Source organism: Panthera pardus, unplaced genomic scaffold (assembly GCF_024362965.1).
Source record: "Panthera pardus isolate Hobbes unplaced genomic scaffold, ASM2436296v1 HiC_scaffold_3, whole genome shotgun sequence".
NCBI classification, from domain to species: domain Eukaryota; kingdom Metazoa; phylum Chordata; class Mammalia; order Carnivora; family Felidae; genus Panthera; species Panthera pardus.
In genome coordinates, this window is record NW_026526876.1 from 53,525,064 (window position 1) to 53,538,383 (window position 13,320).

Below are 13,320 nucleotides of genomic sequence, written 5' to 3' on the forward strand. Positions count from 1 at the left end.
TCCTGTCTCTCTCCATCCCTACCACCCCTGGCCTGGCTGCTCCTACTCGCTATCTTCCACCCTGTGTCTGATTAGTCAGGCCCACCTCATTCTCCAGCCCCTCATCAAGCCTCCTTGCACCCAAACCCCCTCTGTTCCCACTGCAGTGACCCCTAGCTATGTCCTCAGATGTCCTGCTCTTCCCCAACCCCAGCTTTCATCACTTGCCATGTCAAGTCCCACCTGCCCTTCAGGGCTCCATTCAATTGCCATTCCCCCTGGAAAACCTTGCCCTTCTCTTTTCAGTTCCTCAGTTGAGGGCTCACTGGGGTGGGGATCAAGGCTTATCATGCTGATTTGAATAAAACCCAAAAGGGCTCCCCTTCTCCTCCTCCATGCCTTGTGCTTTTCTCTCCACAGCGGATCAGAGCCTCAGAGGTGGCCTCAGGACTCCACTACTTTGGCATGTCAGTGGCTGGTGGCTTAGATTTCACTGGTGACGGCCTTGCTGACATCACCGTGGGCACTCTGGGCCGGGCAGCTGTGCTCCGGTAGGGATTCGTCCTGCCTCCTGGGGTCCCAAGTCCCAGCCTCACCTAGTTGCCCTGTCTTCAGTGACCCCATGAAGACACCAGGCACTGATGGGAGAGAGTAAATGTGGTTGTTGAGGGCACTGGCTCTCGAATCTGCCCATCTGGGTTTGACCCTCAGCTCTCAATTAACCATTTGCCCTTGGGCAGGTTCTTGTATTCTGAGTCCCAGTTTTCTGATCTGTAAATGGGAATAACAACAGCACCTCCCTCACAGAGTTATAAAGATTGAGAGAATCTTTGCAAAGATTTGGTACAGTACTCATTGAAAGCTATTATTTTGATGATATGATGATTTTCAGAACTTCTGTGTTCCATCCCTGAGGGAATTATCAAATCCCGTGGCTATAAATAATCTGGCAGAGCACCTATCTGTCCTGTGCGCTCCACTAAGCTCCAACTTGGCTGCCTATTTAACGCCCCTCTTGGCTGTTGCTGTCTGGCATCTCAAAGTTAACATGTCTAAAAATGGACTTCGTATTCTCACCCACTCCTCATTCTCCCCAAGCTGCCCTTCCCCAGGCTTGCCAGCTAAGTAAATGGCACCATTTGTTCAGGACAAATACCCAGGAGTCATCCTTGATTCCTCTCTTTTCTTTCTCCCACCACCCCATCAACAAGATTTTGTTGGCTCTGCCTCCACAATGCCTCCCGGTATAAGACGCTGGCATCTCTCACCTGCACCACTGCCATGGTGTTCTTCCCTGCTTCCACTCCCCGTGCTCTGTTCTCCACACGGCTGCCAGAGGAGTCCCTTTCTCCTGCTGCTTAAAACCCCTCAGTGGCTCCCACTTAGAGAGTAAAATCCAAATTCTTTACCGTGGCTCACCATCTCCATGGCTTGTCTCTGCTCATCCCTCCATCCCCATCTCCTCTTACTACCTTCTGTCTCACTAATTGTGCTCCAGTCGTGCTGACCTTTGTGTTCCTTACAAGTTCATTGCTACCACATGCCCTTTGCACTAGCTGTGCTTTCTGCCTGGAAGGAGGTTCCCCTTCTCTTCACACAGCTAGCTCTTGTTGACACATCTCAAATGTCTCATCAGGGAGGCCATCCCTGATCACCCAACTAAGTAGCCCCCAATCTCTATTACCCTAACCTGTTTTATTTTCTTAAAATTTTTTAATGTTTATATTTGAGAGAGAGAGAGAGAGAGAGAGAGAGAGAGAGAGAGAGAGAGAGAGAATCCAAAGCAGGCTTCAGGCCCCAAGCTGTCACTGCAGAGCCTGACACAGGGCCTGAACTCACAAACTCTGAGATCATGACCTGAGCCACAGTCAGACCCTTAACTGACTGAGCCACGCAGGTGCCCCCTATTTTACTTTTATCATAGCATTACCTGTACATAGGATTTTCCTGTCTCTTCTTATTTGCTTGTTGTCTATTTTCTCACTAGAGAAGGGACTTGTCTCTTTTCCAACTACTACATCCTGAGGATGCAGAACAGCACTTGGTATACTGGAGATGTTCAATAAATATTCATTGAATAATTGAATGAGCCAAGCACTGAAGTCTTGTGGTCACTCCTCATGGTTCTCTTTGCTATCTTGTTTAGCTCAAGACCTGTGGTTTACCTGAATGTGTCCATGACCTTCACCCCCATGGCACTGCCCATTGGCTTCAACAGCAGTGTGAATGCTTTTTTGTGTTTTGAAATCAGCTCTGTGACTACAGCTGCTGAGAAAGGTAATAGACAGCCTGGCTGACCACCCTCCCCCTCCCCCCCCCCCACCCAGTGTTGTGGTCATTCCTTGTTGGCTTCTGTAGGGGACAGAGAAAGAAGACTGGGAGGGTGGTGGTGTGCCGGGAGTGTTATGAAGTCCTGGTACTTGAAATCCCTCTATTAGAGCTTAGTTCCCTTGAGGTTAGGTTCTGCCCAATGGGAACTGTCCCAGAAAAGAGCGGTCTGCTGTTAAATCCATACTATGAAGGGATTTATCTGACCCTTGTTGGGCAGAAGGATTTTGGATCCCTTCCTCAAGGCTGAAGGATTGAGTTTCTGAAAGAAGACTCAGAAAAAAGGCAGCCACGCCTCCATCCCCCTATCCTGTGCCCGTGTGTGTGTGCATGTGTTTGTAGGGGCTCCTGAGAAGTGCCTTTCCTCTTACTCTCTGATCACATCTTCCCTCCTTCCCTCCTCACTGTGTCTCCCTAGGCAGGTGGGATTAGATAACCTGCTGGAAGCCTGGCCTCTTTTTCCATCCCCATACTTGGCATTGGTTGGGTGCCTTTCCAGAAGGCAGAGGATGGGCATGGTTTTCATAGCCCAGGTACTTATTGCTAACCCAAGAGCTCCCCTCCAGAATAATCCCTCAGTCCCCAAGGTTTAATCTCTCCAGAACAATACCTAAGATGTCTCTTTGCCTCTTGCAGGTCAGAAAGCATTCTCCCAGGTGGGAGTGGCTTTCCTGTAGAAGGAGGCCTTCATCAAATCTGGGGGTAGAAAATGACAGACCTATCAGTTCCAGCTGTATAGGATGAAAGATTCAGGTCACATTGCTTGAATAGCAGCTTCTGAGTGGCTGTGTGACACTGGGCAAGTGTCTTTCATTCTCTGGGCCCTGGTTTCTATTCTGTACAGTAAGAGAGTTGGCCCAGGTAGTCTGTAAGGTGCTTCCAGCTCCGCTATCCTCAGGTTTTACTCTGGTTTCTCTCTCCAGTCTCTGAATTGTTCTTCCTCATAGTTTTCTCTTTCAATCATAGCCCTGGGAATGTGCTGCTTTGGGTTTGGGGCTGGGGCACTGAGGGACTAGAACCAGGTGCCAGAAGACCATGAGAAAAGTACTTTTGAAATGAAGAAACTTGGGATTCCAACACAAGGGACTAGGTGGGGACACCACTCAGGAAGGGCTCATAAAAACTGCAGGCAGGCTAGGGGCCCTCTGTCTAGGGCTTACCCATCCCAGTCTTATCAGGAAGGTCTGGTCTTCATTCCCAGGCCTCAAAGACACGGTTCTGAACTTCACATTGGACGTGGATGTGATGAAGCAGAGGAAAAGACTGCAGTGTTCAGACAAGAATATTTGTCAGAGCCACCTTAGGGAATGGGATGGCAGTGTGTCCCGTCTTTGTGAGCCCCTCCTGCTCATTCCCACAGAGGGAAAGGTAAGTGGAGGAGTTTAGAAGAGAGTCATGATGGGTCTGGGTTTTCTTGAGAAAAAAGATTTGAGATGCTTGCCATGAAGGATATATACCCAAAACAAACTAGACAATTATAATAATCCTAGCAGATCAAGAACCATATAATGGCATGGGAGATGGAGTTAACTATACTAGAACTCCAAAGTAAAGAAATCTACTGAAATTGAACACTATGTCTCTGAGCTTCCTAGAAACTGGACACAAAGGGAAATGCTCTAATGGCTGACATTCTTCTTGGCAACAAATCGGGAATAACGGTGGATCCCCCCACCCCAGCCTCATGTCATCTCACCTAGCAGTGGGGCTGAGTGCCCTTATATGAGTAAACATCAGAAACATTGAATGAGAGAAAATAAAATAAAGACAAAAGGTATCATTTACAAAGGTTTACTCCTGACAGAGGTGCCTGGAGACATAAAAGACATGCGTTTGTCAGGACTCAGCCTTAGAAGGACCTATAAGGATCATTTATTCCAATAAACTTATAAGTTATGCTTCTCACTACGTATCTGTTCCCATATCTGTTCAGGGTGTTAATTGGATTAAGAAAGTGTTTGTAGCAAGTCTATGCCTTCCTTAAATAAAAACTACATTTTCTACCCAGGGATCATGCTCACCTACTCTCAGGTGTTCAAAGCTCCTACCATCACTGAAAGGCTCACTTAAGGCCAATGGCACCCTAGGTAATCTCCTCATCTTTAGGTTTTACCTTTCTTTTTTTTTTTTTTTAATGTTTATTTATTTTTTGAGACAGAGAGAGACAGAGCATGAACGGGGGAGGGTCAGAGAGAGAGGGAGACACAGAATCTGAAGCAGGCTCCAGGCTCTGAGCTGTCAGCCCAGAGCCCGACGCGGGGCTTGAACTCACGGACTGTGAGATCATGACCTGAGCTGAAGTCGGACGCTTAACCGACTGGGCCACCCAGGCGCCCCAGGTTTTACCTTTCTAATAAGTCCTCCAGGTTGCTTTGAGAAAGACCTTTATGAACATAGATGTGACCACAATTCTTCCCTTCTGTGGCTTCCATTTGCCCTCCAAAAAATATTCAAGTTGGTTTGTAACTCTTGATGGCCAAATCCCTTTGTGTTTGGGATGGGAACCATCATGAGTTTTCAGGCCTGAGGTTGTAGCAGATCAAGTGAGATTTTTCCAAAGCTCTAGGCAGCTTGGTTGAAGGAAGTTTCCCTTCAGCTTGGCTTATGTGGAAGAGGCTTATGACTTCTGACTCAACACTTTCATTGTTTATTTCTTATTATGACTACATCAGACTTAAAAGTATTCTCCTTGTCATTTTTCCCCCACATGCCACTCCAATCCTGTATTACTTGGTGACTCTGTGGTAGCTCTGTGAGGAGGACTGCTTCTCCAGCATCAGCGTCAAGGTCAGCTACCAACTCCAGACCTCAGAGAGCCAGAGGGACCATCCCCACCCTGTTTTGGACCTCTACACTGAGCCCTTCACCATCTTCCAGGTGATGCAGCGAGGCGAGACTCCTGGGAGCCATCCCCCAAAAAGTACCTGTTCCTCTAACTTTAAAGAATGTTAAAGTTAGGAGTACCCTCAGACAGTATTTGGGCCCATTGCTGTTTAAACGGGGGAAACTGAGTTCCTGAGATGGTGTTCATTTGCCCAGGGCCTTACTGGTGGGTAACACAAGTCTCCAAACCACATGCAAGGTCAGTTCCTTTATGTTCACAGAAAACATGCTTGCTACATATTTAATGATGCATAGGAATTTGTTGTCCGACTAGGCAAGGGTCTCTGGTGATAGTGTGGTGGGGGTCCTGTGTGGAGTCTGGACTGGGCCAACCTGCTCCTTCCTGTAGATAGGATGCTCTTTAGTGCATCTGCCTACCCAGGCCCTGACCTCGGCCTTCAGGCTGAATGTCTGATCTACCCAGAAACTTGGTGAGTGTCTGTCACAAGAAGCTTCTCTCATAACTCAGAGAAGTCAGAGGGAAAAAGAAACAAATTTCTTTTTTTTATATATTTATTTATTTATTTTGAGAGAGAGAGAGAAAGTACAAGTGGTGGAGGGGCAGAGAGAAAGGGAGAGAGAGAATCCCAAGCAGGGTCTGGGCTAGCAGCGCAGTCCCCACCCTGGGGCTCGATCTCACAAACCGTGAGATCATGACCTGAGCTGAAACCAAGAGTTGGATGCTTAACTGACTGAGCCACCCAGGCACCCCTCAAATTTCTTGATTCTTTGATATATAGGGTGATTTGGTTCTCCATACCCTGGCCCCCATTGGTATTCTGTCAGTCTTCATTTAGAGGGTCTTATGGCATATAGAAAAATCAGCAAGATCAAAGTGACAACATACACATTTAAAATAATAATTACAGTCAGTTGGAATGAAAAGGAAAAGCCGCCAAAAGCAGTTCATACTGACATAGAAAATCTTCAGGTAGCATACATATATTTCCAGGTAATCATAGGACACTCATGACTGTCTAATATTTTTACAACAATGCTCTATATAAATTAAATAAATATTTGGCTTAAGTTTTGGCCAGTATCCAATGAATCAGTCACAAACAGTGAATAGAAATAAGAGGATAATATAACTAGGGTGACTCTTTCCATTGCTCTTCTGCCCAGGAAGGAGAATCAGCCTCCCTATGAGCAAAGATTGTCATCTTAATTCTTTCAGGCAAGAAATTTTATCTTAAATTTATAATAGTATATTTATTTTGTAAATAATTTTTAAAATTTTGGTATTGACAGAATAGATGATTCAGAAAAGATTAGGAGAACTAATGTAACAAAATTTCATGAATAAGTAGATTATAATTAATTATATACATTCTGTTTTTCAAAACCTTTTTATTTTGAAATATTTGGCTTGCTAAAAAATGAAAGAATAGTCCAAAAAATTCCCATGCATTCTTTATCTAGATTCCCCCAAAGTTACCATTTTGATATTTTATCGTATTTGCTTTATCATTCTCTTATTATATATATATATATATATATATATATATATATACACACACACACACACACACACACACATATACATATATACACACATACATATACATATATATGTGAATATATACGTGTCACACATCCATATATGTGTGCATATATACAATGTATACATATCACATATACATATATGTGTATATATACATATCACACATTCCATATATGTATGTGTATGTATATATATCACACGTTTATATTTTGTAACCATTTGAGAGTAAGTTACAAAGTTACAGATAGGATGCCTCTTAAACCCCAATACTTCAGTATATATTTCCTAAAAAACAAGGACATTCTCTTATAAAACCACAGTATGAAGATCAAAATCAGGAAACTAACAATGATAAAATGCTCTTATGTAATGTATAAACTTATTCAGATATCACCAGTTGTCCTATTAGTGTCCTATATGGCAAAAGAAAACAATTTTTTTTTTTTTCTGGCCCAAAATCATTCATTACATTTTTTTATTACTCATCTTTTTTTAGTCTCCTCCTCTGCAATAGTTTCTCGGTCTGTCTCACCATTTTTCAATGGTACAGGCCAATTATTTTGTAGAATATGTTTCCTCATGATTACATTCAGGTTATGCATTTTTGACAGGAGTATCACAGAAGTGAAGTTGTGTCCTAAGTGCACAGCATAGGAGGTACAACATGTTGATCTGTCCCTTTCTGGTACTATTTCCCTTTGTAATTAATAAGTATCTTTAAACTTTTTTTTTTTTAACGTTTATTTACTTTTGAGAAAGAGAGAGACAGAGAGTGAGTGGGGGAGGGGCAGAGAGAGAGGGAGAACACAGAATCTGAAGCAGGCTCTAGGCTCTGAGCTGTCAGCGCAGAGCCCAATGCAGGGCTCGAACCCACGAACTGTGAGATCATGACCTGAGCTGAAGTCAGACGCTTAACTGACTGAGCCATCCAGGCGCCCCTAACAAAGAGATTTTTAAAAAAAAATTTATTCCACTAATGAAATGGGTGAGGAGAAATTATTTGGTGTTAGCTTAGGCACATAGATGTTTCCAAAGAATGAGTTCTAGCTGGGAGCTTAGATGCTTTAATCCTGCTCTCTCTCACTGGGGCTGGGTGAAAAAGCAGGCTACTTGGCTATATTAAAAGCAAAACTAAAAAAAACCTGCCTCAGACTGTTAAGCTAGCCAGATAGAACTCCAAGATCTGACTTCTTCAAACCACATCTCCCTCCTCTGGGAAGTAAGTTCCCTTTCTAGCTTCGGGCTCCCATTCCAGCTCCAGGCCATGGTAACATTCCTTGCAGAAAGCTACTGAGGTGGTCACTGGCTGCTGGGGAGATAAACACAGAGATTCTCCAGTTAAGGAGCTGGCTGTTTCCTTCATAATAAAAAAATAGATCCAGCTCCTTTAGAAAATTTGATTTTTTAACTTAACTAGGGCTGTTCGCCTTGCCTGGGCCTTTTGGACCCAGGCAAATTAGGTAACTTTCCAAATGATTTTGTTTTAGTATAGGCAAAATTACAAGGGGAATATTTATCCTACAGAGAAGACTAGTCATGGGGACAAGAACCTCACAGGACTGGACCTCACAATATTTGGGTTAGGTGTCCCCCCATTCCTGCTCCTGCTGTTCCTGCCTCTACTTAAAAGGACTAAGGAAGCTTTTTTTCTCTTAGGTTTTCCTCCCTAAAATGTTCAGATTAGTGAGTTGTGAGCAAGCCTGCTGCTTAATTCCCATGATATAAATGTGACAGGCACCCCCCCATTCCATGAAGGTCCCCCCATTTTTCACCTTGGCCAGAGGCCTAAATCCCGGTGTACCTTTGTTGTAAGACCAAGCACACTCCGTACCCCTGACAGGTCAAGGAACGTCACAGTCACAGCTCTCTTGGCCAAGTGGGTACAACCCCAGTCTGTTGGCCTTCACGTCCTTCTACCTGCACTTCTCAGAGTCTAAGGAAGGAGAGGTATGTCCTATGGAGAAGATTAAGAGGCAAAGCTCCCAGGGATGGTGGTGTCCCTGGTCTGACCCCTGCCTCTCTCTGTTTGGTTATAGCTGCCCTATGAGAAGAACTGCATGAATAAGCTGTTTTGTGTTGCTGACTTACAGATGGCCATCACCACCTCTCAGTGAGTTGTCAACTGCAACTAACTTTCTCCTGAAGGTGTACCCGGCAAACCCCTCATCAAAATTTGACTTTTCCTCATGACCCACAAAGGGCTTTGAATCTATTACCTCATTGGGTCCTCAGCCACACCATGAGGGAGGCAAGAGATTTGTATTTCTGTCTTATAGATTATGGAACAGACTCAGTAGCTGAGGGACTGTGTGGGATCACAGAGCTCATTTGGTGGACTTGAACCCAGGTCTCTGACACCCTGGACACTGCTATTTTCATACCCTAGTGTTTCTTGCTCCTAGGACTACCCCAGGTAGAGGTAGCCTCTTCCTTGGCTCACCTCTTAACCCAATTACTTAACTAATTCATTAAATATTTATGGAGGATCTCCTCTGTGCCAGGCACTCTACATGCTGGAGATACGTCAGCAAACAACATAGACAAAACAGCCTTGCCCTCCTGGTGTTTTAGGGGGAGAAGATAGTAGGTACATTTTATGTTGATGAGATGTACTATGAAGAAAAGGCAGGGAAGGCGGGAGAAAGTGCCGGGTGGGGGTGGATTGAAGTTTTGGAGTGGTCAGGAAAAGGCTCACTGTGGTGACATTTTGGTACACACAGGAGGAGATTGGGGAATGAACTCTGTGGGTGTCTGCAGGGAGAGCAGCTGCAAATTCCCTGAGATGGGAGCATACCTGGAGGTGGGAGGAATGGCCAGGACACCAGTGTGGTTGCAGTAGAATGAGGGAGAGGTAATGTGGGGGCAGGGAGAAAGGTTATATGGGACTTCTGAGGCCCTGCATAAGGGCTTTTATTGTGAACTGGGAAGCCAGACGAATGACAGGATCTTGCATTTTAACAGGCTCATTCTTGCTGCTGTGTGGTAGACTGCAGGAACAAAGGTGTAAGCAGGGAGATAGTAAGGATCTATTATAATAACTCAGGTGAGAAGCGATGGTGACTTGGGCCAAAGTGGTAGCAGGAAAGTGCCTATATTTTGAAGTTAGAGCCCACAGGACTTGATGACAGATTGGATCAGGGGAGTAAGAGAAAAAGAAGGGTCTACGGCAGCTTCCATGGTTTCATCCTGAACATCTAGATTTGTGCTGTCCAATACAGTAGCCACTAGTCACATTTAACTAGTTAAATTAATTAAAATTAAGTAAAATTAAAATTTTAGTTCCTCAGTTGAACTAGGCACATTTCAAGGGCTCAACACCCACATATGGCCAGTGATATTGAATAGCACAGATATAGACTATTTCCATTACTGCGAAAGTTCCCTTGGATCACACTGAACTCCACAATAATGGCGATGCCAAGAACTGAACTGGGGAAGCCTTTAGAAGACTGATTTTGGAAGGCAGGATGGAGAGAAAGGGATAAGGAGTTTGACTTTGGACACGTGACGGTCTTAAAATGCCCTTCCTGGCTAGTAGTGCTGCACACATAACATGGCACTGATGGCCCATTGGCCGGAGTTGGCATCTGGGTGGAAGAACGCTGTTGCCTGAGTCCTGGTAAGCCTTTTCATAGACATTTGTAGGAATTGTGGATGGCTTAGCGCGGCCCATCCCAATTGCTAAGGATCCAGTTCAAGACTTCTGAGTGTTTTGGAATCCAGCCTAATAAACAGATGCAGCTGTTTCCAACAGGAATTAATTACAGCCAAGAACTTCCCTCCCAGCCAACTCCTTGGGATATATATAGCACACACAGCTGGCCCTACATCACCCCCTAGTGTAAATAGTAAGCAGTCTTTTCTTTTTTCAAAAAGTATGATTGAGTCTAATCCTTAGTTAGCATCCAAATGTTTCAGGGGTTTCAACCTTTTTATGGACATGGATCTCTTAAAGAATCGAAGGAAAAAGCTAGAAGATGACATGGGCATAAAACATAAGTGTTTGCATTTGGGGCCCTCTGAAACTGCCTCTGGCCCTCAGGTTAAGAACCCCTGTGAAATAGAACAGTGGCTCTCAGATCTCTCTCGTGGGCTCTAGAACAGTATAGCCAACTGATGTTTCAACATCTCTACCTTGTTATGCCATAGGCACCTCTCTTTATATCCCTGCCTGAACTCATCTGTCAGCTGCCACCCTCTGGTCTTCCTCCAGTGTTCTCTCCCTCACGAATAGGACCACTTGGTCATCCAGTGTGAAAATTCAGGGGTCATCCTTGACTCCTCTCTCTGCTGCTCTGGTTACAAGCGTGGCCTTACCATATCTGGTTTCTATCCCTTCTCTCTATCCCCGCTACTACTGTATTACATCAGGCATTTGCCATCTTTTTTTTTTTTTTTTAATTTTGTAAAATGTTTATCTTTGAAGGAGAGAGGCAGAGTGTGAGTGGGAGAGGGGCAGAGAGTGAGGGAGACACAGAATCCGAAGCAAGTTCCAGGCTCTGAGCTGTCAGCACAGAGCCCGACGTGGGGCTCCAACCCATGAACCAGGAGATCATGACCTGAACCGAAGTTGGATGCTTAACCATCTGGGGCGCCCAGGTGTCCCAGGCATTTGCCATCTCTTCAATGAATTTCCACAGCAGGCTCTAGTTGTCTCCACACCCTCTCTCCTGCTAATCAATCTATCCTCTTCTCAGTTCTGATAAAACAAAAAGAATACTACCACAACAACAAAACACATGTCACAATACTTCCCAGAGCTTCATATTCTGTTTTTGAACAGATTTCCCAGGTGGCTAGGAAATTTTCCTTATATTGCTAATGTGTTCTCCTGCAGATCTTGGTTATGGATAGTGGTTCTATACTCTGGGGCCCCACAGCACCTCAGTGGGCTGAAGGAAGCTCTCACAAATCCCAAGTCTTCTCAAGTCTGAACAGACTGTTTTAAACCATACATTTAACCAACTGAGCCACCTAGACGCCCCAGTATTGAGCAGAGTATCTGGCACAGAGAAAGTACTCCATAGTATATATGAAATGGATGAATTTGTGTAATGAAGTACCTTGCTTAGGGTTGCAGTGAATTAGCAGTAGAAAGAGTATTATAATTTTCCCAACCCCCTTTTGAGACTGTTAGACCTCAGGCAAATTAGACTCTCTTGGCTTCTGTTTCCTTTTCTATGAAATGGGCAGTAACCATACTATTTTATACAGTTATTACGAGGATTAATTGATGATGTGAAGCATCGAGCACAGTCCCTGCCATATAGTAAGCACCAAATAATGGGAAGCATTATCACCGTCTCACATAGCAACTGAGGGGGTATAGCAGTCCAGGTGTTTGCTTATGTTGAGGGGGAAGAAAATCTAGGCTAAATGTATCCTTTAGGCAATTTAAGAAGTTAGTTAAGATTGTGCTATTGTATTGCATTGAGGTTTTTACAGATCAAATAAATTGGTAACATGTATCTATTTGCCTACTGCTGTGCAGGCAGGAACTGGTGGTGGGTCTCACAAAGGAGCTGACTCTGAACATTAACCTAACTAACTCTGGGGAAGATTCCTACATGACGAGCATGGCTTTGAATTACCCCAGAAACTTACAGTTTAAGAGGATACAGAAGGTAACTACGATGGCAGTTTTGGAAACATACACTCATGGCTGTCCCTTCCTGTACACCTGCTTTTTTATGGCAACCTCTGAACTGGTCTCCCTGCCTCCAGTCTCATCCAGGCCCATCCAATAAACTAGATGGATCCCCTCCAGTCCAACCGCATGCTGTGCTATGGGTTCAGTCGTGCTATTCTCTGCCTAAAGAGCCACCAGTGATGCCGTTCTGCAGTCACTCCTTGCCTGCAGCCTTTCTTAACCAGGGTTCTGAGAGGAAAATATTTTCTAAGTTAGCTGGGAAAGTAAAAGTCTGCCCTGCCATTCATCAACCTGGGATCACAGACTCAAAGCCAGCTGCAAGATACTAGGAAACAATAATTCTCCCAAGGACATCCTGCAGCTGTGAAGTAACGCTGAAAAGTGTTCTCTAAAATCATAGGCAATCAGAGAATTTGCTGCTTGAAGTTATATCTGTAATTATGAAACCATCTCACTCTTGATTGGATATGTCACTTTGAAGAGAAGCTTTCATCTGAGGTACAGCGCTTCAGACAAAGCATTCTGGACACAACTTTACAAATCCACCCTAATAGTTTCCAAGGAAGGGGTCCCTGGGTCTGGCCCTACTTCACTTAGTAGAGCCTGTCAAACCTCTGCTTTACTTATATTTCACCTGAACTGTACCCTTTCCTGGAATCCTTTAACTGTCTTTGCTTTTGTTTGGTGAGACAGACATACCCTGGTGCAGTTTTCCTCATTGTAAGCAATCATTAAACCTGCCTTTGTCAAACTACAGGTTTGTCCCGGGGGTCTTAGACTATTTGAGCTAGGATAGCATCAATTACCTGAAAATAATGAAATTATCTCATAAGCTTCTTGAGTGGAAGTGGTGTTGCACTATCCTTGGGAGAATTAAGAAAATTGTCCATGAAATCACCTTCTGTATTCAGTGGTCTAGATGAAGATCCATGGTTGAGAAAGGCTCCGTGGCAGTGCTTGGCTCATGCTAGCCTTC

The 13,320-nt window shown here is 44.4% G+C and overlaps 1 protein-coding gene across 2 annotated transcripts in view; it reads left to right on the plus strand.

Moving 5' to 3' along the window:
- Window positions 1–13,320, plus strand: part of ITGAE (integrin subunit alpha E) — a 72,618-nt gene that overhangs the window by 44,760 nt on the left and 14,538 nt on the right. For both annotated transcript variants that reach the window (XM_053892556.1, XM_053892557.1), the window contains 6 exons: window positions 400–530; window positions 2,126–2,256; window positions 3,509–3,675; window positions 5,056–5,184; window positions 8,731–8,804; window positions 12,186–12,318. In XM_053892556.1, coding sequence (XP_053748531.1) covers window positions 400–530; window positions 2,126–2,256; window positions 3,509–3,675; window positions 5,056–5,184; window positions 8,731–8,804; window positions 12,186–12,318 — 765 coding nt within the window. The remainder of the gene's footprint in view (window positions 1–399; window positions 531–2,125; window positions 2,257–3,508; window positions 3,676–5,055; window positions 5,185–8,730; window positions 8,805–12,185; window positions 12,319–13,320) is intronic.